Source organism: Salarias fasciatus, chromosome 15 (genome assembly GCF_902148845.1).
Source record: "Salarias fasciatus chromosome 15, fSalaFa1.1, whole genome shotgun sequence".
Lineage (NCBI taxonomy): Eukaryota > Metazoa > Chordata > Actinopteri > Blenniiformes > Blenniidae > Salarias > Salarias fasciatus.
In genome coordinates, this window is record NC_043759.1 from 6,514,203 (window position 1) to 6,539,148 (window position 24,946).

A 24,946-nucleotide genomic window follows, 5' to 3' on the forward strand; every position below is an offset into this window, starting at 1 on the left:
CAAATGTGGAAACATCAACATTCTGTACGATTTCTTAATCAACTAGAAGATCTCTGTCTGTTTCAAAGAGCATCTCATCTTCTTCTGATTTGGATCATTTCACCAGCAGAACGTCAGGCTTTAAAGGGATACTTCAACATTTTGGCAAATTGGCCCATTTAGCGCAATTCCTTAGTCATTTCGAACAGCATACTTACTTTTTTTGTGAGGGCGAGCTGTTGTTTATCCAGAGGTGAGTCGGGGAAGGTTTTCGGGACGGACACAATGGAAGTGGGCGGTATTTTTGTTCCCCCTCGTCAAACTCATCAAATACACAATCCAACAACCCCAAAACACTTTGGTGGACACGTTATAATCCGCACATTCACTACGCTGTGGAACACCAACAAATAACATTGTAGTGTTACGACACTGAAGCAAATACTGGGAACTACTTTTTCTTTTAAAATCACTACGCCCAGACGCCATGTTTAGTAAGTAGTTCCGTCTTAGCAATCTTCGCATAAACAACTCAATCTGGTAATTTTGCATTAATATTTCACAGCGTAGTGAATGTGCGGATTATAACGTGTCCACCAAAGTGTTTTGGGGTAGTTGGATTGTGTATTTGATGAGTTTGACGAGGGGGAACAAAAATACCGCCCACTTCCATTGTGTCCGTCCCGAAAACCTTCCCCGACTCGCCTCTGAATAAACAACAGCTCGCCCTCACAAAAAAGTAAGTATGCTGTTCGAAATGACTAAGGAATTGCGCTAAATGGACCAATTTGCCAAAATGTTGAAGTATCGCTTTAAGGCTGGATGCTCTTCCTGTTTACAGGGATCCCATCAATGAAGGGTTTTCATTCAAAATACTGCAAACACTCCAATTTTTGCAATCTCATTCTAGCTGATTTTTAGTAAAATCAACTTAAAATACTTCAAATAGTCACTTGAAGCATCATTTCACCCCCGCAGTGAGGATTCAGTCAGATAGAAATCAAATGATTATTCTGATAAATACTGGAAATCAAACTTTTTACCCTCACAATCTTATTATGGAAGTTCAACAGATATTTGAGTGTTTCTTTTGTTTGTGAAAAGTGTCGGAATCCTACTCACTACCATCATCTCTTGATTTATTATTAGAATTTTTGCTTTTTTCTTCGATAATCAGCCAAATTCTCTCAGATTTTCCCATTTTTGTTTGATCAGTTTTGAGAATTTGGTGTTGTTGAACTGCCTGATGGGCATGTGCGCGCGCACACACACACACACACACACACACACACACCCTCCACGTCCTTTCATGTGGTTGACCTTTGTCTGAAAGTGCAACACACCATCCTTTGAAGAGGAAAGAGCGTGGAGGGTGGGTGGAGGGGTCACGGGTGGGGGTGATGGTGGGGGCCCCTCTGGCTCACGGCCCACGATGCCGAGCGACCCGAGCTTCCCCGGCACGTCCTGCCTTTTAATCACAGGGTGAGGAGGTGCAGTGGCAGGCTGTGGAGGTGCAGTGGCAGGCTGTGGAGCTTGGGTTTAAACAGTGGAAACCCAGCGGCGTGTCAGCCTGCGGCTGTGAGTGCGCTGAACCCCGTCTCTGGTCTCAGGAGATCCCGCTGTCGGAGATCCTGCAGGTGGAGCCGGCGCAGGACTTGGGCCGCCTGCCTCCGGGCAGCAGCCCGCACTGCTTCGAGGTGGTGACGGCCAGCGTGGTCTACTACGTGGGCGAGGACCACGGCCCCGGGGCGCCGGGGGCCCCCGGCGCGGGCCGCGACGCGGGCCGGGGCTGGGAGAAGGCCATCCGCCAGGCGCTGATGCCCGTCACGCCCAAGGCCAGCGTGGGCGTCGGCCCGGCACACGGCAAGGACCACAGTGAGTGAACAGCGGCGGCAGCGCCGGTCCGGCTGCAGGAAACACAGCGGGGCCGGCGGCAGAGCACATCCTGCACAGGTCACCGCTCCGCCAGGACTCTCTCACACACACACACACACACACACACACACACACACACACACACACACATACACACACACACACACACACGTCTGCGCACACACACATTTCACATCTAAAGGCAGTTTAGAGTCAGCAGTTAACCTCAAAAGCGTGTATTTGGAGGGCAAACACACACACACACACACACACACACGCACCACACACACTCTCTCTCTCCCTTGCCCTTGGACTCGGTTCAGAAAGCTCCGAGGTTTTGTCTTTGAAGAGCTCCTGAACATTGCTTTAGGAAACAACTGTTACACAACACACACGTATGAAAGCACACAGACACACCACCAAGGACACACACACACACACACACACACACACACACACACACCACCATGGACACACACACAGACCCTCCAAGTACACACAAGAACAAACACTCACATAGAATGCACTCCCACAAACAGAGAAAACAGAAAAATATGCACACACTCTGAAGTACGCCACACACACACACACACACACACACACACACACACACACACACACACACACACACACACACACACGCTGACATTTTAACTTGATTGAAGGGATTTCAAAGGATTTTCCGCTGCGGTTCATTTTGGGTTAAAAGTGTGTGTGTGTGTGTGTGTGTGTGTGTGTGTGTGTGTGTGTGTGTGTGTGTGTGTGTGTGTGTGTGTGTGTGTGTGTGTGTGTGTGTGTGTGTGTGTGTGTGTGTGTGTGTGTGTGTGTGTGTGTGTGTGTGTGTGTGTGTGTGTGTGTGTGTGTGTGTGTGTGTGTGTGTGTGTGTCTGTGATGACTTTTCGGGCTGATCTGAACACCTGAACGCGCCTCCAGGTATTAAAGCGCTAAGTCCCTCATCAGCCGTTAATGGAGACGAGGCGTCTCCTGACAGAACGCCGTCGTCCACGTTTCCCACCGGCTGAGTAATTAATGCTCCACTTCCCAAAAAAAACAAAAAAAAAACAAAACCCGCACGCTTTGCTCTGCAATCAAATTCCAGCATCAATAAGTTAATGCACGGCTGACGTAACGGGACTTATTCTGACCGTCTCTGTGACAAACGGAAACGGCGCGGCTCCCACGAAACATCACCAAGGAGGCAGAATCAGACCGCTAAATGATGATGATGATGATGAAGGATGGAGTCGTTATATAAAACTGGAGCTGCAGACGTGCGAACGCTCCAGCTGACAGGGATCAAATTCAGAGAGATCAACAGTAATCAGTCTTAAGTTTAACTCGTTTTGTCGGTACGAGGTCAAGTAGAAACCTGTATTTGATGGAGAATCAGATCCTGACAAGAGGCCGTCTGTCATTTTAAAGTCTTTTATTGCAACGGTGAACTCATGTTATCATCCTGCAGGAAGATTTTAGGAATACGGATCCAGGAAAAGTTCATTATTAATCCTGTTATTTGCCATAGAATTTAGTAATAATTATTGTACCTGAGGTTCAGAGGTCAAAAATTTGATTTGTGAAAGAAAACCAGAAAATGCACATTTTAGAATGACTAAATCTGCTCAGTTGAATGAGCTGCCGACTGGCTGTTTTGTGCTTTATGTCGGTGAAGTGGCTCCATGTTGTTTCTCTGGGCAGCAGGTGTGTTTAGACATCCTGATTCTGAGATCCTGAGCGGTTAGAGAAGCCGGCGTCCGCCGATCAGACGCAGATATTTGAGAATCACGGCATCGGTGGCGTTTCTGGACGTCCCGACGTCCCCGAGGTTACGTAAACTGCGTGATTGACGAGCTGACTGCTGACCTGAATATCGGCGGGCCGCCTCCCCACATCAGACTGCAGGTATTGATCACAGAGGGGGGGCGACCAGATGAAATCCCGGCCTGTGATCTGAAATCGATGGCAGCTCATCAGTTTGCTGGCTGCACGGCCTCGGCTCTGCGGGGTCGGACTGGATGAACACATGAGACGGATGAACACATGAGACGCTCGCAGGAGGAGGGAATAGATGGACGGAGGCGATGTGTAGTGAGAAACACACTTTCTGTGATCTGAAACTATCAGTACCAGCTCCGAAGAGGAATACAGCTGTTGATCTGAGGAATCGGCTCCGGGCAGCAGCAGGACAGGCAGACCGAGCCAGTTTTATTCCTCTGACCTGAGTAAAGAAGACTTTTATCTGCTTTTACAGATCTGTAATGTTTTATAAAAGAAGTTAAGACTTGTGGACTCAAGGAAAAGTTAGTGTAATTCTAATATTTGAGGATTCTCTGCAGCTCTTTCATGTGTTTCCGTCTCTCCTCAGAAGAACTCAGCATCAGCATATCAGTGTCCAACTCCCAGATCCAGGAGAACGTGGTGAGTGCCGCCGCTGCTGCCGCCGCCGCCACCGCTCTGTGACCTTAGCGCTGACCTTCACCGTGCTGGTAGCAGACTGTAACGCACCGCTCCTCCTCCTCCTCCTCCTCCTCCTCCTCCTCCTCCTCCTCCTCCTCCTCCTCCAGGACATCAGCTCCGTCTATCAGATCTTCGCGGACGAGGTCCTTGGCTCGGGGCAGTTCGGGATCGTTTACGGAGGTGAGCGGCGCCTCGTCACCTCCGACCTCCACCAGCTGAGCCCTCCAGAACAATCCGTCAGAAGATGTTTTTTTTTTTTCTTTCTTTTTGCAGGCAAACACAGAAAAACAGGCAGAGACGTGGCGATTAAAATCATCGACAAGATGCGGTTTCCCACCAAGCAGGAGAGCCAGCTGAGGAACGAGGTGGCCATCCTGCAGGTACCCAGAGCCGGATGAACAAACCCAGCGCTCCGGACCGACCTGCGGCCGAGGAGTCGGTCCGAAAACGTTCCGCTTGTGACTCTCCTCTGCCTGGTTCCCGGCAGAACCTGCACCACCCGGGCATCGTCAACCTGGAGTGCATGTTCGAGACCCCCGAGCAGGTCTTCGTGGTCATGGAGAAGCTTCACGGCGACATGCTGGAGATGATCCTGTCCAGCGAGAAGAGCCGGCTGCCGGAGCGCCTCACCAAGTTCCTGGTCACGCAGGTCCGTGTGTGAGTGTGAGAGAGTGTGTGTGTGTGTGTGTGTGTGTGTGTTGTAAAGCCCTGACCACGCTGCGTCTGCAGATCCTGGTGGCGCTCAAACACCTCCACTTCAAAGACATCGTCCACTGCGACCTGAAGCCGGAGAACGTCCTGCTGGCGTCGGCCGAGCCGTTCCCTCAGGTACCCGTCGCCTCCCGGTGAACCCTCCCCTCCCCCGCTCCCGCCCGCTCTGACCCCAACCCCGCCTCCGCCCGGCAGGTGAAGCTCTGCGACTTCGGCTTCGCCCGAATCATCGGCGAGAAGTCGTTCCGCCGCTCGGTGGTGGGCACGCCGGCCTACCTGGCGCCCGAGGTGCTGCGCAGCAAGGGCTACAACCGCTCGCTGGACATGTGGTCGGTGGGCGTCATCGTCTACGTCAGCCTGAGCGGGACCTTCCCCTTCAACGAGGACGAGGACATCAACGACCAGATCCAGAACGCCGCCTTCATGTACCCGCCCAACCCCTGGAAGGAGATCTCAGAGGATGGTGAGGCCGCCGCCGCCCCCGCCGTCCCGCTGAGAGAACGTTCATTGACGAGCCAATTGGTTTCTTCACTGTGAGGATTTCTAAAATATATGGTTGTACTTTTAAAAAGCATCTGTTGTGACGTAGCACAATAAGCAGAATAGGGCTAAGTGTTGGTAAGAACCTCACGATACGATGCGTATCACGATATATCACGATATATTTCGGTATTCTACACCAGGGGTGTTCAACCTGTGGCTCTGGAGCCAGATGTGGCCCTTTAGTCCCACTGTAGTGGCTCCATGAAACCTTCACAACATGAAACGTGAATAAAGATTCAAGTTATTTTATTCCAGTGACACCACAGTACTGTTCAGAATGATTCCTCACTTCTGGTTCAAAAAAGGTTGAAGTAAAATAGGGAATAATAGCTAAAACCACAAGAAATGGGGGAAAAAGAAGATAGAATGGCTTAAAAAAACCTAAAATATCTAGAATTTCTAAAAGAAAAAAATTAAACATGGTTGGTGAAAAGCATGAAAAACTGTTTAAGAAGAGGTAAAATGGATAGAACAGTGAAAATATCAAAATTGTCACCAAAAAAGCTCGAACAGAGGAGCAAAACTGTTAAAATCAGGTGCAAAAATAGTTTGAATATGTTACAATGTTCACTATTCTGTTCACTATTCAGAAAACTTCATGAATGTGTCTTAAGATATAGTTTTTCTTTGTGCATCACAACCATATATGAAACCTCACAAGCTGCATTCGCCTCATTTCAAAAGTTAAATGTGCTTTACGGCTCCAGAACAAGCTTGACTTGGTGGGAAGTCACAGAAATGGCTCTTTTGGTCATGAAGGTTGCAGATCGTCAACATAAAAATAGAGATGTCCATCAGATGATGTTGAATCTTTGCATTTTATTGTCAAAATTTATTCTAATCTTTTTTCACTGAAAATAAAACGCGTTGTAGAGTCAATAAATATTCAACAGTTTAGAATAAGAAGCGCTCAGGATTAGGATTGAAACCTGTGTTTGTTCTCTCCTCCAGCCAAAGACCTGATCAACAACCTGCTGCAGGTGAAGATGAGGAAGCGCTACAGCGTGGAGAAGACGCTCAGCCACCCCTGGCTGCAGGTACGCCTCGTTTATCCACTCAGAACCACGAAGCCGAGCGGGGTCGGCTTCAGACCTGAAGGGACTCGGACTCGCTCTCCCCGCAGGACTACCACACCTGGCTGGACCTGCGGGAGTTCGAGACGCGGCGCGGCGAGCGCTACATCACCCACGAGAGCGACGACGCCCGCTGGGAGGAGTACGCCGACGAGCGGGGGCTGCACTACCCCACCCACTTCATCATGTCGCCCAACCTGGACGACATGGAGGAGGACCCGTAGAGGGGCCGCCACGGGGCCGCCGCAGGGCCCGGGACCCCTGGGATCTACCTTCACATCCGTTCTCCAGGTCTGAACAGACGAACACTGAGAGCCGACGGATCCTGATGAGATTTCAAATCCAAGCTCAGGCACATTGTTTTATTAAAAAAAAATCTCCAAAACTGAGAAACATTGATCTTCTTGACAAAACACGGATCCGTAGCAACTCGTTTAATCCTCAACATGTTTGTTTTTAGTGTTTTCTGTCTTTGTTCTATTGTAGAAACCGACCCTCTAACAGCAGCTTTTAAAAATACTGGATTCTTTTCTCCGTTTATGAAAAACGAGAAGCCTGGTTAGCACGTCCAAAAAGCTAAAACTGTCAGGAGAAATCACGTTTTCAATCCTTCAGGTGAGGATGTTCCAGTTTCTGCAGGTTTTCAAGTCAAATTTAAGACTTTTTAAGGTGAGACGTAGCTGGAAAAAACACGCTTTAAAGCTCCTTTGGTTTTTAACCCCGATAACGTCTTATAAGTAGAAAAAAGCCAAACTAAGCAGCTAATTTATCTTCTGGTTTTCTCTGCTTTAATTGAATTTAGAGCGACTGGTTCAGGAAGTAATCAGAAACCAAACTGAAATTAATTAAGGAATTAGTTTACACCAGAATAAACTCTGAACTCAGTCAGATTCTGGGGTTTTGGGTTGACGTTGAAGCTAAACGTCTCGTTCAGAGACAGGAAGTGAACTTCCACGGCGCTCCAGCGCAGAAACAGCCAATAGTAGAATACGCCTCTTGTAAATAACCAAAGATCTGAGACAGTCATGTACAACTAACGAGTATTTTGTCTTGAAAATAGCTGACATATCTGAGATCTGGAGGAAGTAGTGCGTTCTGAACTCTTCCGTCTCCTGGCTGGAGGCTAAATGCAAACCTAACATTAAAAAACCTTCTGCTCATTTTCAAACCTCGGGATCATTTTTAGACCAACAAAACTGGGCTTGACGGCAGATTGTTGTAGAAAACGTGTCCATTTTGTAAATAAAGTAATTTCCACAGCGATTCTCTGGCCGAGGGTCAAGCTGCTGGTTTAGTCTCCGTGTTTCCGAACTCTAAACGTGACGCGTCCGTCCTGAGCCCACTGCGACCTGAGAAGCTACGACACCTTTTATATTTTTACAAGAAAACGTTTCGTCTTGTGGATGTTTTTATTTCTGTGGGAAAATGATTAAAGCTGAACAGTGAAACTGTGAAGACCTATGTGAAGACATTTTATTGGGATTAAAAGAGAACAAACACTTCAGAAACAGTATTTGGTGCATTAAATATTGCCATCAATAAACACTCTTTATGTAGATTTACAAATACTGACAAGTCGGTAACGCTCCACCTCCTAACTGGGAAATTCCCAGTTTACAGCAGCGAAGCGTCCTCAGTCGGATCATTCCCACTTCCCGGTGAGGTTTTGTGAGGTCGTAGAGTCTCCCGGAGGAGAGAAGCCCGCCGGGCCTCAGAGGAGCGGCGGACAGCAGGATGTTTGGAAACCATCGCTTCATTACGGCTCCTGAACCCGATCGCCGCCGCCGCCGCCGTCTGAAACCGGATAACCGCTTCAAGATGTTCTGGGAAGAGGATCCGCTGCCGCCGCCGCTCCGTGACCTCTGACCTCCCCCCTGGGTGTCGGGTTTCAGCACGGCGGCCCTGCTGCTGCTCCGGGTGGGAAGTTTTCAGAGAACGATGATCTACAGGCGCCGAATGTTTATTCATGAAAACAGGCAACGTGTCCGACGTCTTTATTTCCTGCGGCGCCTGAAGGCACCGCCGGCCGCGAGGCGTTCAGGTGTAGCTGAGCTCGGCGAACCCGGCCACGGGCAGCGGCGCCGGGCTCCTCCTCCTCTCCAGCTTGAGGCCCTGCGGCGTGGGCGGGGCTTGGAGCCGGCTGGGGTGCAGCAGGCCGAAGAAGTGGAAGCGCTCGCCCATGTGGGCGGGGCTAGTGAGGAGGTCGTAGCTGGCGAGCAGCTGCTTCCTGACGGCCGGGTCGCCGCAGCTCCTCAGCAGCGCCTGGAGAAGAGAGTCCCGTACGTTACCGCCGCCGCCGCTCGGCCCCGCCAGGGCTCCCACCGCCGTTCTCACCTGCATCCGGGCGTCGATGCCCATGTTCTTCAGGAAGGACCGCTGCGTGACGGGCCCCACGCAGGCCACGCCCCCTCCGGCCATCCGCCGCAGGTAGCTGAAGTCCACGTCGGCGGTGAGGTCGGCCGAGCCGGGCGAGTCCAGCACGTGGTGCAGCCGGTGACCTTTGAACCCCTGAAGAGAGCAGACAGGAGAGGATTACAGGAAGACGGAAGCAGGAACCGAATCCAGGACAGCGCGACGCGTTGGAACGCAGAACGCGGTTCGTCCAGCAGGCGGCGCCGGGCGGCGCACCCTGAACGTGTCGGTCTTGGTGCCGTCGTGGCCGTAGTCGGCGATCAGCGCCGCGCCGCCGTCCTCCGCGATCCTCCGGGCCAGCTGCTGGACGAGGACGCCGCCCTCCGCGCACACCTCCACGTGAGGCCGCCTCTCGCCCTCCTGACGACACACACACACACACACACACACACACACACACACACACACACACACACACACTTAAGCTCCAGCTGTGTGTGGTATTTCTGGACTGCGGGGGAGAACATGCGGACTCCACGGCGCGGAGACACCGACCTGCGGCAGCGTGGCGGAGGCCAGCGTCGGCGCCGGCGCCACGACGAACCGCAGCGCGTCGGGCTTCTCCGGGTCGATGTCCACCAGCACCTCCCTCCAGCCGCGCTCCGTCCGCTGAGACAGAGAGACGGAGACACGGGCTCAGGACAAACTCTCCGTTCAATAAAACATTAACTTTAAATCTAGTTGTGACTCCACAGAACAGGAAAAACAATCTAACAGAACAATAATACAACTTTTTATAGATTAACAAAGAGTAATGAATTGAAAAAAACTAAATGTGTAACATCTCCTGAATAAAAAGTTGAATGAAAAACACAAAGACTAGTGAGCAGAGTAAATATCTACCGTTTAAATACAATCATACAAACAGTAAATTGTTATTAAATTTGTTGTGAAACAAAATAAATACCAGTTAATTTGTTTAAGAGACACGAAGAACCTGATGTTAAACACACCACAGGTTTATTTCTACAAAACTGAGTGTCAAACATGAGACCCGTGGGCCAAAACTGGCACAGAGACATTTTTAAGAGAATTATTTACTTTCAAAGAAGTTTTAAAATCAGGTTGATCTTTTGTTTTTTTTACTTTAAATATCTGATTTTTTTCTTAATTTCATTGGGATGAGGCTATCAGAAGTGTTTGTGAGACATGTGCTGAAAGTTTTAGGGATATTTGAGTTTTTTTAACTAAAGTTTGTGAAAAAAAATCTAATTATGGTCATTTTTACTCTATGCAATAGATTTTTTAAAATCCCATATTATTAAAATTTAATGGTGTTTCTGAGGAGTTTAGGTGGGAAAATCTATTTTATAGACACTCGATTGTTGAAATTCTTTATTTCTAAATACTTCAAAAAGAATGAAAGGTGGATAATTTACATTTTTTGTTAAAATCATGAAGTCAAATAATAATAAGGATCATTTTACTGCTTTTTAAAAAAGTATTACATTCCTACTGTACTTGATGTTGACTAACTTTCTGTTGTTGTTTGGCGCCCCCTGCTGGCAGCAGCATAAAACAAAAACGACAAATGTGGATTTACAACAGAAAAACTAAACTTCCTACATCAGTTAGAAAACCTCACCTGGAATTTGTGGATCGGCAGAGCGTCAAAAAACTCGTGAGCCACGAAGATGCTGAATCCTGGAGGAGGAGAGGAGAAGAGTCAGAGGAGGGAGATTTGTTTCGAAACGGAAACAGACAAAACCCAGCAGCGGTGATACTGAGGTGACCGGTCCTGGTCTGACCCTCCTCTGCTCTACCTGCCGGGACGTCCTCCAGGCGGCGGTACCAGGACACGGGTAGCCCGGCCGCCGTCTCCCCGCGGCGGTACGCCGCCTCGTCCTCGCCGTTGGCCGCCCGGCCGCCGTCTGCGGTCAGACTGCCGGCCTGGACGAGGCTGAGAGCCGGACTGACCTCCACCAGGTGGAGCGACACCGAGGCCTCGGCCAACACCGAGCGCAGCTGGCCGAACACCTGGAGGGGGGAGAGCCGGGGACCGGGTCAGACGGCGCCAGGACGCCTTAAACACGGTTTACTGATCCGTCTGAGAAGAAGTGATGATGATGATGGAGGAGGCTTCGTCTCCTCCTGTCGTACTCTGAGGACGTCGGCGGCCAGCGAGCCTCGTCCCGGGCCGAGCTCCACCAGCTGCAGCCGCCGGGGCCGACCGGACGCCATCCACTCACTGATGATCCACACGCCGATCAGCTGCAGGAAACACACACACACACACACACACACACACACACACACACACACACACCACACACAGCAGAAACGTCTCACATCAACACACTCCCCGCATTGCAACCCCACTAAATATCACCCGCAAAAACTTCATTTATACAGAATTTTTCACATTATTAAAAAGGGTTTAAATAGTTATTTAAAAAATGTTAAACAATGTTTTAAATTAGTTCTGATTACCTAGTTTTTCAGAGGATTTTTTTTAGATTTTCTTCTAAAGATGTCTACTTAAAACAAAATCTTCATGTTATTAGATTCCAGGTAGTTTTCACTGCGAAAACTTTTTGGACTTTTTAAAAAAGACTCTAGATCTTTGTTCTTCTTGCCTTTCTTTTTAGAGGATATCTTTTGATTTTCTAGTTTTTGTCTTGATTTTTTTATATATTCTACATTTTTTCTCCGATTTTCTTGCTTCATTAAAAAGAATATCTTATTTTTTCTATACATTTTATGTTGTATTTTTCCTAGATATTTTTCTCAAGTTTTCTTTCTTTTAAGAATATCTTTTTTATTTGCTAGGTTTTCTCCTCTTTTTGTTAATTTTCTTGCTTCTTTGTAAGATTTTCCTTCTTTTTAATACATTTCAAGCACATAAGCCAAGTTCCTCTTGAAAGCAGACTCTTTCTGCTCCTCATATATCTTGAAAAGTTGTTCCCTGAACCAAATCCATCACACTTTCATCACTTTTAATGCAGGTTTGTTTGTTCAGAGGTGATGAATCTAACAAAACAATACTGAAAATAAGACTACAAGGAGGAAAACGAGGAAACTGAAATGGCTGACATAAAATTGATGTTACATATAATGATGAGGAATCCCAAAGAGGAACCTCACTGACACGCATTTGTTCTTCCAGCCTCACCTCTCCGAATATCTGGCTGATTTCTGGCGACGTGATGAAATCTCCGTCAGGTCCCAGCATGTTGTTCCTCACATAATAACCCTGAAAACACATGAAGAAGAGGCATCAACCCCTCGGCGACCCTGCAGCCCCCAGCAGTAAAGCCTTGCTCCAGGGTTTTCCGCTCACCGTCACGGGGTTGGTGAGGACCTCCCTCATGTACTCGGCCACCGGGATCGGACCCGTGGCTTTGATCTTGGAGGTGAGGTGGCGGAGCATGGAGGGCCGGGGTCGGTCCTCGTTGGGGGGCGAGCTGCAGAGCCTGGATGGAGCCGCTCGCCATCCTCCTGCCAAACACAAAACATGGCTGTGTTTAGACCAGTTATTTAATTTTACTGCTTTTTCAATCTGAATTTGCTAGAGCTTCCAGTCAATATGAGAACCAATGAAATACAATCACTCCAAAGCGAGATCTCTGGATTTTTTTCTTAAAGAATTTGGAAATATAGTTTTTTATTTCTTCAAGATTTCTAGGTTACTTAAAAGAAGTAATTGACTGATGAAAAATAAAATCAGAATCCATAGTTTTTAAAGCTATATACTTTAAGATTTCTAAATTTGTAAAATCTTGTTTCAATCTGAATATTTTCCAGACTTTTGGAAACCTGAAACACAATTGATCAATAAACAATTAAGTAGCTATTACTTAGAGAACTGTACCTACTTTTAACAGCACCATATTAGACATTATTTGTTCAACATCAAACTTGTTTGAGAAGTTTTATAAAATGTTTAACCCTATAGTTAAAAGACCACATCTCCATCTTTTCCATGTTATTGGCAGCACAGGGCATTAACCTGGTGTGTTTCATCTGATTATCTGTGTATTACAAAGATAAAACAGCTGATTAAATGACTTTTTAAACTGAAAGCATTTGTTGCAGGTTTTGGTTAATTACAGTGCTATTAAAGCAGGTAGCTGATCATTTCTGTGAATAAATGAGATGTAAACTAAGAGTATGTATCTCCTACCTGGTGCTGGCAGGCTGACTGGATGAATAAAGGTTCTGCTGATCAGCTGCTGTGTCTTTAACCTGAATAAAGTCCTCATTTTTCTGTCAATGTCACACTATCTCCGTTTACCGAATCATGTTTGAACCACATGGACCATCTGACAGCAGCCGGGGTTTCGGATTAAGTGGTTCCCCTGCTAACTGGTAACCGACCTCCTTAAGCGTCTTCTGTTGCTGCTAATAACAGCAGATATTAAACACCGAACAGAAATCTCTGCCTATCCTGGCGAACGCGAACATTAACAATAAAGTTTCTGTGTCGTACTTTTTAAGAGTCTCTTTCCAAAATCTGCTTAAAGGAGCTGGTCACCAGTTAAGAAGGAAACCACTTAACCCGAAACATCGGTTAGCATTAGCCGCATAAACAGCCAACAATTGTGTTAACGAAAAGAAAAAAAAGAAGCAACGGTACTAGAAGTAAAGCTCCAATTCCGTGTGCACACGACACAAAAGTCAAAGCTGTTCGTGCGTGGGATTTTTGTCATTCAAACTCATTAAATCCGAAAACGTCCTTGTGTAAAAGTGAAGCACTAACAGGAAGAAGCTAACAGTATGAAGCCTTCTGATTGGACGAAGAACGGTGACGTTAAGGACGAGATATATGATTGGCTCAAAGAAATGTGAGCCTTTACTTTTTAGTTTATTTTTGTTAAATATTTAAATATTTTAAAAATAATTGCAGAGAATAAAAAAATGCAGTTTTAAAAATTATACCGTTGCATACACACAAAAATAAAAAAAGGGTCATGTAAACGGAAGTGCATCTTCTACTTCCGGTTTTCTCCTCACGCTGCAGCAAGCATGGCAGCGAAAAACAAGCAGCGCAGGAAGGGAAAAGCTCCGACTAAAGCGAGATTTCAGGAACGAGGAGACGAGGTTCAGTCTGAAAACGTCGACCGAGAAGAGGAGGAAGGTTTGGATGAAGATGGAGGTGGGAACAACGCTCAGGAAGATAAAGATGAGCTCGATCTGGAGGAGGTTTTACGGCTGGGAGGAACACAGGCGAGTTATTTCTCCTCATTTTCTCCTAAAAAATGGTTTTAATTAAACTTCAACTGATGTTTTCATATCCAAAATGGGCTTAAAATCCGATCGTAGTGCCACTCTTTATCTTTAAGCGTGTGTTTCAGCTTGACATTGACAGTTATGGTTGTTATTTCGAAGGATTTGAGTGTATTCACGTTAAAACCACGAATAAAAAAAATGTCATTAACAATTATGGACAATTAATTTGAATAATTATTAAATGTTATAATCAGCTTGTATGAAGAAGACCATCAATGATTAAGCTAATAGTTTTATTTACAGTAGTTGAGTTTCCTTTTTATGAGGCTACACTGAATATTGCTCATTTTCATTAGAGTTTTAAAGTTCAATTTCGAGATCTTGTTGGAATTTTTTTCTTGCCTATATTCTCTGTTTTCTTAATAATTTTTTGGGGGGTCATTTATGCTGCCTGCATATTTGTATTTTGGTTGATATGTGTGTTCATTGGAGAATGTAGAGCAGCAAAGAGGCTCAATGAAAAACAGAAACCAAAAAATATGTACATATATTAAAAATGTGTCACACAGCTGTAAAGAAAGGAATTAATATTTCCAGTGTTTACAGTGGTATATCTTAAGAAAAAAAATGGACGAAAGCTAAAAGTAAGTTCACTGATCCTTCAATATTTTTTGTATGGTTATTGTGGAATAACTGTAGAGTTTGAAGGTCTGTAACAGACGTATATGGTGCTGTGATTTGTGTTGTGGATATTGAGAAGAGACTGTAGATATAGAAGAGTTGTCTGCCTGCATAAGTGAGTCCTGAAGTGGATGACAGCATGGTGAATAACAGATCTGTAGATTAGATCATCTTAATCCAACACTATGTGAAATGTCATTTTAACCAGAAGTTGTTTAATATGAACATTTTTGGTAAAGAAAAGCATCAAGTCAGTTATGAGAGCAAAATAATGAGAAGATCTGATAAAAAGTTTGAAGTTTTCAAAGTCCTGGTGTATTTTTTTTTTCCTGCACGCAAACCATAATGTTGTGAATAAAACTGTACTGATCTGTCTGTTGTCTTGGTGTAGGCGGACTACGTCCTCCTCGCCGGTCTGGACGACAACAGCGAGCTCCTGGACGGAGGGAAGAAAGGCGCCATAGACGACCTGGAGGAGGGAGAGCTGGAGAAGTTCATCACCAAGCTGGGGATCCGCGCGTTCGCCTCGCAGCAGTTCATCAGCGACGAACCGGAGGCGGCTCCCTCCACCGCGGCCACCGCTCCCTCCACCGCTCCCTCCACCGCGGCCGCCACTTCCTCCACCGTGGCCGCCGCTCCCTCCACCGCGGCCGAGGCGCAGAGCGGCAAGAAAAAGAAAGACAGCCAGCAGGCCAAAGCGAAGACCGCTGGCGATCAGGTGAAGAAGAGCGCCGACGCTTCGGCGGCGTCCGCAAAAAAGGCCAAGCAGAACGTGTTTGACTTCCACCCGCGGAACGTCCTTCTCGTCAAACCCGGCGGGAAGTGGTTCGAGGCGGAGTGCGCCTCCGAAGGCTCGGCGGCGGCGCAGGACCCGGCGCTGGTGTCCCGGTACAAGGAGCTGGCGCAGCGGCTGTACGAGGCCGAGGTGCAGCTCTTCAAGACCAAGAAGACGCTGCAGAAAGGCGCCAACACGCGCTGGATGAAGACCGTGGTGTCGTCCGGCGTGCTGGCGGACAGGATGGCGGCCATGACGCTGCTGATCCAGGACGCGCCGGTGCACATGCTGGAGCACGTGGAGAGCCTGGTGGCCATGGTGAAGAAGCGCGGCGGCCGGCGGATGGGCCTGATGGCGATGGACACCGTGCGGGAGCTGCTGCTGTCCAACCTGCTGCCTGAGCACCGCAAGCTCCGCCCCTTCGACCAGCGGCCCTTCGACCAGCTGGAGGAGCGTGCCAGCGGCAACCGCGACGCCCGCGACCGCCGCCTGGTCCTCTGGTACTTCGAGCACCGGCTGAAGCACCACGTGGCTGAGTTTGTGGAGGCGCTGGACTCGGCGGCGCACGACACGGTGCCGGCCACCAAGGCCAAGGCGCTGGCCACCGCCCACGAGCTGCTGTGCGGCCGGCCGGAGCAGGAGAAGGCGCTGCTGGTCCAGGTGGTCAACAAGCTGGGCGACCCCGAGTACAAGACGGCGGCCAAGGCGTCCTACCTGCTGGAGACGCTGCTGCACAAGCACCCCAACATGAAGGTGGTGGTGTGCTGCGAGGTGGAGCGCCTGCTGTTCCGGCCCAACGTCAGCGCCAAGGCGCAGTACTACGCCGTCTGCTTCCTCAGCCAGGTGCTGCTGAGCCACGACGAGGCCGAGCTGGCCGCCAAGCTCATCGCCGTCTACTTCTCCTTCTTCCGCGCCTGCGTCAAGACCAAGGACGTGGACTCCAAGATGCTGAGCGCGCTGCTGTCGGGCGTCAACCGGGCGTACCCCTACGCCGGCGCCGGGGACGAGAAGGTGAAGGAGCAGATGGACACGCTGTTCCGGGTGGTGCACCTGGTCCGCTTCAACACGGCGGTGCAGGCGCTCATGCTGCTGTTCCAGGTGATGGACTCCCAGCAGAGCATCTCCGACCGATACTACGTCACCCTGTACAGGTGCAGACCGGCAGACCCGCTCCTGAAAACCTCTTAGAAAAGCAGAAACGAAGGTGTCCTGATCCTCTTGTCCCCCCCGCAGGAAGCTCCTGGACCCCGGCCTGTCCTCGTCCTCCAGGCAGAGCATGTTCCTCAACCTGCTCTACAAGTCGCTGAAGGCCGACGTGGCGCTGCGGCGGGTCAAGGCCTTCGTCAAGCGGCTGCTGCAGGTCAGCGCCGAGCAGGGCGCCAGCTTCGCCTGCGGGGCGCTCTTCCTGGTGTCGGAGGTCATGCGGGCCAAGCCGGGCCTGAAGACGCTGCTGCAGGAGGCCGAGGTGAGAAATTCTGTCTCTGAAATCCGGTCCGTGGTGCAAAAACACTTTGGAAGTGCTGCTCTATACTCCTGTATCCATGTAAAAATACCTTCTAAATGAAGGATCCAGAGCCAGTTCTCTCATGAGAGACTTTCTGCCTTTCTGTTCACTCAGGATGGAGAGGAAGAGGCGTTCAAGGACCTCGCTGAAGAAAACGACGACGATGATGATGAGGAGGAGCGCTTTGTGGACGCAGACAAACAGGAGGAAGGAGCGAGTGTGGAGGAGGAGGCGGCGGCGGCGGCGGTGGTCAAACCCGCGGCATCGTGGGTACATCACCAGAACCTGGACGGTCAGTGAGACGCTGGGATGAGACGGTTCTAAAGTTAAAGTTTATCAAGACAAACTTGTTCCTCTTTCCTCTCCAGGCACGAAGAGCTCGCAGAGCTACGACCCGCTGCACAGAAACCCGCTGTTCTGCGGCGCCGATCTCACCACGCTGTGGGAGCTGCAGAGGGTGAGCGGCACGCCACACACACACACACGTGTGTGTGTGTGAAGTTTAACATTCACGTCTGCTCCAGAACGATGTTGTAAATAACGCGGAGGAAAGTGTGAGTGGACCCGGTTGCAGAGCTGCTGTCTCTCTGTGTCACTGAGCTCACTGTTAGCATTAGCATTAGCATTAGCATCACTCCTGTTTACTCCTGCCTCGGCTGAACTCGTCCCTCCTGACAGAAACGTGAGGATTCCTCTTTGGAATTAGCGTTAGCCTGGATCCACAGTTCCTCTGGTTAGCATTAGCCTGTTTAGCATTAGCCTCGATCCACAGTTCCTCTGGTTAGCATTAGCTGCCGTCATCCCCGTTGTCACGACAACGCTTAAAGTGACAGCGCGTCGTTTTTGTTTCAGAAAGGTTTCGCGTTTACAGGGCAACGTTTTGAAAACGACGTCATTCCCCGGTTTCCACAGAGACGGAGCGATTTCAGAAAGTACCATTGTCCCCCGTTTCTATGGAGCCAAACGTTTTGTAAAAGTGGCCTCGAAACGGAGCCCGAGCGTTTCCAGAAAGCTGCGTTTTCAGTGGCTCGTGCAAACAGACACGTTAAAGTTTTGCAGTTTTCCTTGAAAACGTCGTGGTGTGAACGGGGCCTCATGAGAACGTTTTCCTTTCTGAGAACCGTCTGCAGGTCGCTCCTTTATTCTTGGTGCATTTTATTAAACCAGTCTCTGGACGGTAATCCTGCATCGACGGCGTGCGTGAAGTTTAAAACATGTTCCTGGTTAGTTTAATGTTAATTTAATTTGTTAACTGTCTTTGTTAAAATGTGTTTCTGTTTCTTCCAGCTCTCGCTGCATTACCACCCGTCGGTGTCGCTGTTTGCTAAAACCATCCTGCAGGTGAACTCCCCCCTCCTTCACCCTGCTGGTTTTCCTCCGTGAGACTTTTGAAACTGTTGTTTGGTTTCCTCCTCCAGGGAGGCTTCATCCAGTACTCCGGCGACCCGCTGCAGGACTTCACCCTCATCAGATTTCTGGACCGATTCGTCTTCAGGAACCCCAAACAGCTCAAAGGAAAACGTAATGACGCCCACGCACACACACACACACACACACACACACACACACACACACACACACACACACCCCTCCAGTCCTTCACTCCTTTTTCATCCTCAGAAAACACAGACGCTGCAGCGTTGATGCCCAAACAAAGATTACCTGCCAAGTCTTTACCAGGTGAGAGAAAATCTCCGTTTCGCAGCTTTTCGCCGGTTTGAGGTCATTTATTGACGCGTGTCGTTTCTCCTTTCAGTGAACTGTGAGGAGTTTCTGTCCAAAGACGAGAGTCAGATTCCCGTGGATGAAATCTTTTTCCATCGGTGACTCGTCCGCCTCCATTCCTCCTCCCACTTTACTCGTCGTAATCTGGTCTGTTTTTGTTGAGCGTTGATTTATCTGTGCAGATATTTCAAGAAGCGGCAGCAGGAGAAGCAGAAGCGGCGGCCGCAGAGGGACGGAGACAACGAGAGCGTGGAGGACGTGGACGACGACGAGTTCGAGAAAGCCCTCGGTGAGTCGGCTTCCCGCCACAACTCACTCAGCTGATCCTCATAACTTCACAATTTATGCCATTTAAACAGTCCGTCTGAACTGACGGGGCTCGTTTTCTAATTTAAAAATATCAAATCAAGGAGAAAAAAAAGCTCTGAATGAGCACAAATGATTCAAAACAATAACATAAAGGAAGATATCTATTGAAATGAGACACAAACTGACTCAAAAGAGGCTGAAAACTGTTGATCTTAGACAAAGACAGCACTGTAGAAACACACAAACAACAAGAAAGGAGACGCACATATCAAAAATGGACAAATAAAGTTAAAAAATGACGCGCTTAAGACACAAGCAATGGAAAAAAGCCACGTAGGTAGCAGAGAGATACGCAAAGGGGTGAAAAAAGAGACAAAACCATGAAGAGGAAAGACACAAGTAGCTTTAAAAATCATAAAATAAGGACTGGAAGAGCGACCACTTACGGAAAAAGAAAAGGTAAATCCAGTAAACAGAAGACAGAAGATTCAAAATGGTGTCCAAAAGAGACAGAAAACCAGAACTACCACAAAGAGATGCAAACTGACTCTAAAAAAGATTTTATTTATTTTAAGTTATGAAATATTTTGAAAACAACTGATCAGAAAGAGACAAACGGGTGAAAAAAAAGATTCAAAGAGAACATAAAATGTTCCACAAGCAAATAAAGTTTAAAAAAAGATTGCAAGAGACACAAAACTATTGAGACCTTTTCAGAAAGACACTAAAGAATCAGAGCAGCAGTGAAGAGACGGCAGGCCTCCATCAGGTTCTCCTCCTGGTTCTCCTCTTGGTTCTCCTCCTGGTTCTCCTCCTGGTTCTCCCCCTGGTTCTCCTCCTGGTTCTCCTCCTGGTTCTCCTCCTGGTTCTCTTCCTGGTTCTCCTCCTGGTTCTCCCCCTGGTTCTCCCCCTGGTTCTCCTCCTGGTTCTCCCCCTGGTTCTCCCCCTGGTTCTCCTCCTGGTTCTCCCCCTGGTTCTCCTCCTGGTTCTCCTCCTGGTTCTCCTCCTGGTTCTCCTCCTGGTTCTCCCCCTGGTTCTCCTCCTGGTTCTCCTCCTGGTTCTCCTCCTGGTTCTCCCCCTGGTTCTCCCCCTGGTTCTCCCCCTGGTTCTCCTCCTGGCTCCCGTCATGACGTCGATGTTTCTCCTCTGATTCTCTCTCTGCTCGTTTTACAGACGAGTTCGAGTCCGACTCCTACTTCCCCTCGCTGTCTGGAGACGACCTGGACTTCGCCGGGTGACTGGACACTTTATCTCTGAAGATAAATTAATCCAGAGAGACGAAGCGCTGAAATGACTCAACCTCCTCCTCTTCCTCCTCTTCCTCCCGTCCGTCTCTCAGGAACGTGAAGAGCTCCAAAGGGAAGAAGAAGGCCTCCGAGGACTCGGACTCGGACGACGTGGACGACTCGGACGTGGACAACCTGGACGACGAGGAGATGTCTCTGGGCAGCATGGAGGAGGAAGACTTCGGAGACGAGCTGGAGGAGGAAGGAGGGACGTTCATGGACGCCGAGGGAGGCGGCGACGATGATGATGATGATGAAGGTGATGATTGAGGTTATTTACTTCCTGGTGCTGTTTTGTGAAGTCGATCTCTAAATTTAGTTGATTTTGATTTTGTTTCCAGTTCCTGAACTGGAGGACGATGACGACGCCTTCGCCGGTCAGTTCTCACTCAGGAGTGAGGAAGACGCTCTATAAACACCAACGGTTCACGTGAATAATCTAAATGAAGTTTTTATTTCCCGCTCAGAGTCGGACGGCGATGAGATGGAGGCTCCTGATATCACTCCTCGCTCCAAGAAGCAGAAGAGGAAATCCTCGGAGGAGCTCGACTTCTCCGCCTCCTTCGGTTCGTGTTAAACTCGCCGTGTTTTCTCCTCCCGGCTGTTCTGAGGGTTCATCACTAACGGCTGCCGTTTGTCCCTTCAGGAGCCACACAGGGCAAGAAGAAGAAGAAGATGAAGGATGGAGGCATGCTCAAAGCTGCTGAAGAGGTGAGAGACGTGGTTTCTGTAGGAAACATGATATTTTACTCGTGTAAAGACGTTTCTGAACCAGCCGGACCACGTAGAGACCGCAGCTGCTTCTCTTTGTTTAAACTGCTTCTTTGTTTTTGTCCAGTTCGGCTCCATGCTGGACGAGAACGCCGGCTCCAAGTTCGACAACATCGGGCTGAACGCCATGGCCAACCGGGACAAAGCAGGTAACTCAGGAAGGATTTCACCGCTGGATCCCAGCGACCTTTAATAGTTTCTCCACAGCGACAAAAAAACGCTGATTCAGCTTAAATAACAGTTTTAAAACCAACACAGCAGATTCAGGTCAAGCACAACCGGTTTCTTTGAAATGAGTTGTGAAAATATAGATATTTTAATTACAAATACTCTACAGTGCAACAAAGAAAAAGGTTTAAAATGAAGAAATTAGACTGTATGAACTAAAATGTGTTTTTCAGCTCTGAACTGGAGCATGAAAACAAGTTTTAAGAGATAAAAGTGGTTCCAACTTGAACGTTTCAGATTTTACCAGGCTGAGGTTGACTGAAGTGTCAAAATGAGACATTTCCACATCCACCAGTGTTTGGCTTCACTGTAAATAATGACTGTAAAGGACAGGCTTTTTCTAATTATTTAAAGTAATTTTACAATAGTTGTGAGCAATAAAATGACTTTATTAATCTTTTCTCAACAGCATTAAATGTGGTGAAACAAATGTTCATACATTTCAAGTTCATTTAAATGAATGTTTACATTTTTCTCCGTTTCCGCGGAGACGGAGCGTTTTCTAAACATTGTCTTCAGCAGCTCTGAGCACCGTTGTCATAGATACACAAACTCCCAAACTGCAGTGAAACCGTCTGTATTTCCGTCTCACTGGGTCTTGTGGTGGTTCTGACCCGGAGCGAGGGCGCGGCGGCGCCCCCTGCAGTCTGTCTGACCCTCTGCTCCTCCTGCAGCCCTGAAGCAGCTGAAGTGGGAGGCCCAGCGCGACGACTGGATCCACGGCCGCGACGCCAAGACGCTGCGCAAGAAGAAGGCCGCCTTCAACCGGAGGAAGACGGCCACGTTCGGCCGGGGCCGCGCCGCCGGACGGCCGCTCGGCGGCAAGAAGAGGAGGAAGTGAGCGGAGCGAGGCGGAGATCCTCAGTCCCGCCGGGACGCCCAGACCTCGCGGTCCCGCTCGCGGATGCCGTAGATTCCCGCCCACTCGTTGGATTGGTAGTAAACTGGGAGGAAGAGACACAAAGGAGTTGATTTTTTATTTGTAAAATTGAGACTTTAAATAGTATATTTGTCATGGCGACGCGTCACATGCAAACACCTTTTCTTACAGCTGCTGTAACTAAATATAAAGTTCATATTCATACAGTATGTCTGGTTTCCTGGATCATTTCATGCTTGTTAATCAAGACTTGACTCAGAAATGCAGAAGTTGTATTTAAACCACCGTCGAATGAAAATTAAATCTCTTGAAAAAACAAACTTTATTTTACTTTTATGACCAATCCAGTTAAAATTATGAAATATTTTTTAACGATTACAATAGTATTAGTTCCTCTATTTTTGACTTCCGTCATTACTTCAGAAGTTAAAAACATGGAAAAAAAACATTGTTCATAATAAATAATGAACAATTTCAATGGAATTTAAAAAAAAAATAAATCAGCTTTTTTAACACCCCTCACTTTATTTAGATCATTCCATTAAAAAAACAATGAACTGGGGCTCAGTATTGCGTTCACTACTCAAAAGAAAAAGATTTTTATTCAAAATTTTTACAATTAGCCTGGTGGTTTGGCCAGATTGGAGCCTCTTGTGGGCTGATTTTGGCCCACGGGCCTCGTGTTAGGCACCCCTGGAATAACCCGATCACTGAGGGTCTCCAGCTTACCTTCAAGTATTGAGGGAAACGTGCTGTTCATGGTGCTTCTGAAGTCTGCAGGTAGAGACGGAGAGAAAGCAGAATGAGGCAGAGTTACAGGATCCAGATGTGATTAGTCTCAGACTTCAGTAAAGCTACAGGATCCAGATGTGTTTCGTTCTAGATTAATAAAGTTACAAAATCCATATGTGTTTAGTTCTAGATTAATAAAGTTACAGAATCCAGATGTGTTTAGTCTCAGATTAATGAAGTTACAGGATCCAGATGTGTTTAGTTTCAGACTAATAAAGTTACAGGATCCAGATGTGTTTAGTTTCAGACTAATAAAGTTACAGGATCCAGATGTGTTTAGTTTCAGACTAATAAAGTTACAGGATCCAGATGTTTAGTTTCAGACTAATAAAGTTACAGGATCCAGATGTTTACTTTCAGACTAATAAAGTTACAGGATCCAGATGTGTTTAGTTTCAGATTAATAAAGCTACAGGATCCAGTGAAGCTACAGGATCCAGATGTTTGCAGGACAGTGAAGTGACAGGTCACCTTGACTGGAGTTCATGCGGTGAAACAAGGCGTAAGCTCCCAGCACCCCCAGTAGCTCCAGAGCGATCACACCCTTCATCAGCCTCTTGGCCAGAGGCGCCAGAGGTTTGGGAGACATCTGAGGAGTGAAACACAAAAATCTCAACTTCATTCAAAACATGACTGCAGAGCAGGAGTGACCCAACACGGACTATTCTTCAACACGGACTATTCTTCAACTTCTGGTTCTCTAATTCGTGACATGACTCACCTTTAGTGCTGCAGCGGGTGGACAGCAGATAGAAGTGTGTCCTGATGAAAGCCGAGTGGTAAAACGTTGTTTAAATAACACGAAATACGCACGAATGTGTCGCGTTGGATAACACGGAGCTAGCAGGCTAAATGCTAACAGGCTCTACGGAAGCTCAGGAGGTTTAAAACACTGACATACGGAAACACGGCTTCGACAAACGGATCGATCATCGGTCATCCTTTTAATATAATAATATTTAATCCAGATAACCCTATATGAATAAATCTACATTTTTTTTACACAGACAAATAAATCTATATCCAATGTAATGCACACCTATATTGACATACACATAGAAATACATGAAGTTTCTTATTATTGATTTTTTATATTTTATGTTTATTACATTTATAAATAAAATTACGTATTTATTCCATTATCTTCATCCAATTACTTTTATTTTATTGAAGGATTCCAATCCTAAAAAAATCCATTAATTTTTCAATAAATAAATGACTTTTTTTATCAACAAATTCTAGATTATTTGTTATTGTTGTAATATATTATTTAATCGACCATTATTGGTCACTTATTTTTGTCATCACTTTTGGTGTAATTACTGAAATGACCAGCAGGTGTCAGTGTAGTCATTAGATACATAAAGACTGACTTTTAAATTAATTAGAACTCTAAATGTTGACTTTGTTGTTTAAATTCCAGTTCTCTGCAACATTTTTTAAAAACCTGAATCAAATCACAAGCTGCAGACAGAAATAGTCATTTTCTCCATGTCTTCATGGTAGCTGAATGAGAACCTGGTGCACTGGTCTCACCGACCCCCACAGTGACCTCTGCCCTGAACAAAGACACAGTATTGGTTCACCTGACTCACAAAAAGCAGCTCTTTACAGGTTTACTGGACAGTTTTAGTGTCTCACATCTTTCAATTCACCGGGTAAAAGCCAAAGGCCTGAAAGCATTCAATTATACATCCTGATTATTTTCCTTACATTTTCAGTTGACAACTTGACATTCATCACATTTTTAAATGTAGCTTTTGATTGCCATAATTTAAA

The 24,946-nt window shown here is 47.3% G+C and overlaps 4 protein-coding genes across 10 annotated transcripts in view; 2 read left to right on the forward strand and 2 right to left on the reverse strand.

Annotated features, from left to right (window-relative positions):
• The window catches only part of LOC115401569 (serine/threonine-protein kinase D3), a 31,472-nt gene extending 23,161 nt beyond the window's left edge, over window positions 1-8,311 (forward strand). The window contains exons 11-20 of one of the 3 annotated variants that reach the window (XR_003932962.1): window positions 1,590-1,854; window positions 4,217-4,269; window positions 4,416-4,488; window positions 4,582-4,688; window positions 4,796-4,957; window positions 5,038-5,136; window positions 5,215-5,482; window positions 6,514-6,599; window positions 6,686-6,926; window positions 8,299-8,311. Coding sequence is in view for 2 of the 3 variants with exons in the window: in XM_030109837.1 (XP_029965697.1) it covers window positions 1,590-1,854; window positions 4,217-4,269; window positions 4,416-4,488; window positions 4,582-4,688; window positions 4,796-4,957; window positions 5,038-5,136; window positions 5,215-5,482; window positions 6,514-6,599; window positions 6,686-6,859 (1,287 nt within the window). In the remaining variant the exon portion in view is untranslated. Of the gene's footprint in view, window positions 1-1,589; window positions 1,855-4,216; window positions 4,270-4,415; window positions 4,489-4,581; window positions 4,689-4,795; window positions 4,958-5,037; window positions 5,137-5,214; window positions 5,483-6,513; window positions 6,600-6,685; window positions 8,091-8,298 lie in introns of those variants that run through there. The other 2 variants (XM_030109837.1, XM_030109838.1) reach the window with 2 other exon arrangements.
• Window positions 8,073-13,748, reverse strand: ndufaf7 (NADH:ubiquinone oxidoreductase complex assembly factor 7). Of its 2 annotated transcripts, none has more exons than XM_030109845.1 (10): window positions 13,171-13,748; window positions 12,328-12,485; window positions 12,160-12,240; window positions 11,148-11,258; window positions 10,811-11,024; window positions 10,633-10,691; window positions 9,536-9,656; window positions 9,264-9,400; window positions 8,970-9,143; window positions 8,073-8,897 (listed from the first exon to the last, which is right to left on the reverse strand). In XM_030109845.1, exons 1-10 carry the CDS (start codon window positions 13,247-13,249, stop codon window positions 8,673-8,675), a joined length of 1,359 nt encoding a protein of 452 aa, XP_029965705.1. In that variant the 5' UTR covers window positions 13,250-13,748; the 3' UTR covers window positions 8,073-8,672. The 2 variants fall into 2 exon arrangements, with proteins under 2 accessions (XP_029965705.1, XP_029965703.1); XM_030109843.1 differs by having other exon boundaries at window positions 9,264-9,407; window positions 9,543-9,656; window positions 13,171-13,747.
• Window positions 13,749-14,000: 252 nt separating this feature from the next.
• On the forward strand, window positions 14,001-22,581 carry cebpz (CCAAT enhancer binding protein zeta). 4 transcript variants are annotated; one of them, XM_030109836.1, is made up of 17 exons: window positions 14,001-14,213; window positions 15,289-16,823; window positions 16,906-17,137; window positions 17,291-17,468; window positions 17,545-17,633; window positions 18,464-18,517; window positions 18,595-18,697; window positions 18,797-18,856; window positions 18,933-18,999; window positions 19,084-19,190; window positions 20,384-20,444; window positions 20,550-20,755; window positions 20,838-20,873; window positions 20,964-21,062; window positions 21,143-21,207; window positions 21,335-21,416; window positions 22,170-22,581. In XM_030109836.1, exons 1-17 carry the CDS (start codon window positions 14,013-14,015, stop codon window positions 22,334-22,336), a joined length of 3,342 nt encoding a protein of 1,113 aa, XP_029965696.1. In that variant the 5' UTR covers window positions 14,001-14,012; the 3' UTR covers window positions 22,337-22,581. The 4 variants fall into 4 exon arrangements, with proteins under 4 accessions (XP_029965696.1, XP_029965695.1, XP_029965693.1 ...); XM_030109835.1 differs by having other exon boundaries at window positions 15,289-15,491; window positions 15,525-16,823; window positions 18,595-18,856; XM_030109833.1 differs by having other exon boundaries at window positions 18,595-18,856.
• On the reverse strand, window positions 22,310-24,020 carry LOC115401583 (protein CEBPZOS-like). Its single transcript, XM_030109853.1, has 4 exons — window positions 23,889-24,020; window positions 23,639-23,756; window positions 23,105-23,149; window positions 22,310-22,439 (listed from the first exon to the last, which is right to left on the reverse strand). Exons 2-4 carry the CDS (start codon window positions 23,754-23,756, stop codon window positions 22,357-22,359), a joined length of 246 nt encoding a protein of 81 aa, XP_029965713.1. The 5' UTR covers window positions 23,889-24,020; the 3' UTR covers window positions 22,310-22,356.
• Between the last annotated feature and the right edge of the window lie 926 nt (window positions 24,021-24,946).

Excerpts from the sequence above, each read along its gene's own strand:
- ndufaf7 (XM_030109845.1), bottom strand. The coding sequence starts at position 13,249 with ATGAGGACTTTATTCAGGTTAAAGACACAGCAGCTGATCAGCAGAACC. Across the intron at positions 11,259-12,159 it reads TCAGCCAGATATTCGGAGAG|CTGATCGGCGTGTGGATCAT; the intron begins GTGAGGCTGGAA and ends TGTTTCCTGCAG. Across the intron at positions 8,898-8,969 it reads GCATCGACGCCCGGATGCAG|GCGCTGCTGAGGAGCTGCGG; the intron begins GTGAGAACGGCG and ends TCTCTTCTCCAG.
- cebpz (XM_030109833.1), top strand. The coding sequence starts at position 14,013 with ATGGCAGCGAAAAACAAGCAGCGCAGGAAGGGAAAAGCTCCGACTAAA. Across the intron at positions 18,857-18,932 it reads ACCTGCCAAGTCTTTACCAG|TGAACTGTGAGGAGTTTCTG; the intron begins GTGAGAGAAAAT and ends TTCTCCTTTCAG. Across the intron at positions 21,063-21,142 it reads CGACTTCTCCGCCTCCTTCG|GAGCCACACAGGGCAAGAAG; the intron begins GTTCGTGTTAAA and ends TTGTCCCTTCAG.
- LOC115401583 (XM_030109853.1), bottom strand. The coding sequence starts at position 23,756 with ATGTCTCCCAAACCTCTGGCGCCTCTGGCCAAGAGGCTGATGAAGGGT. Across the intron at positions 23,150-23,638 it reads CCGCATGAACTCCAGTCAAG|ACTTCAGAAGCACCATGAAC; the intron begins GTGACCTGTCAC and ends CTCTACCTGCAG. Across the intron at positions 22,440-23,104 it reads GTTTCCCTCAATACTTGAAG|TTTACTACCAATCCAACGAG; the intron begins GTAAGCTGGAGA and ends TCTTCCTCCCAG.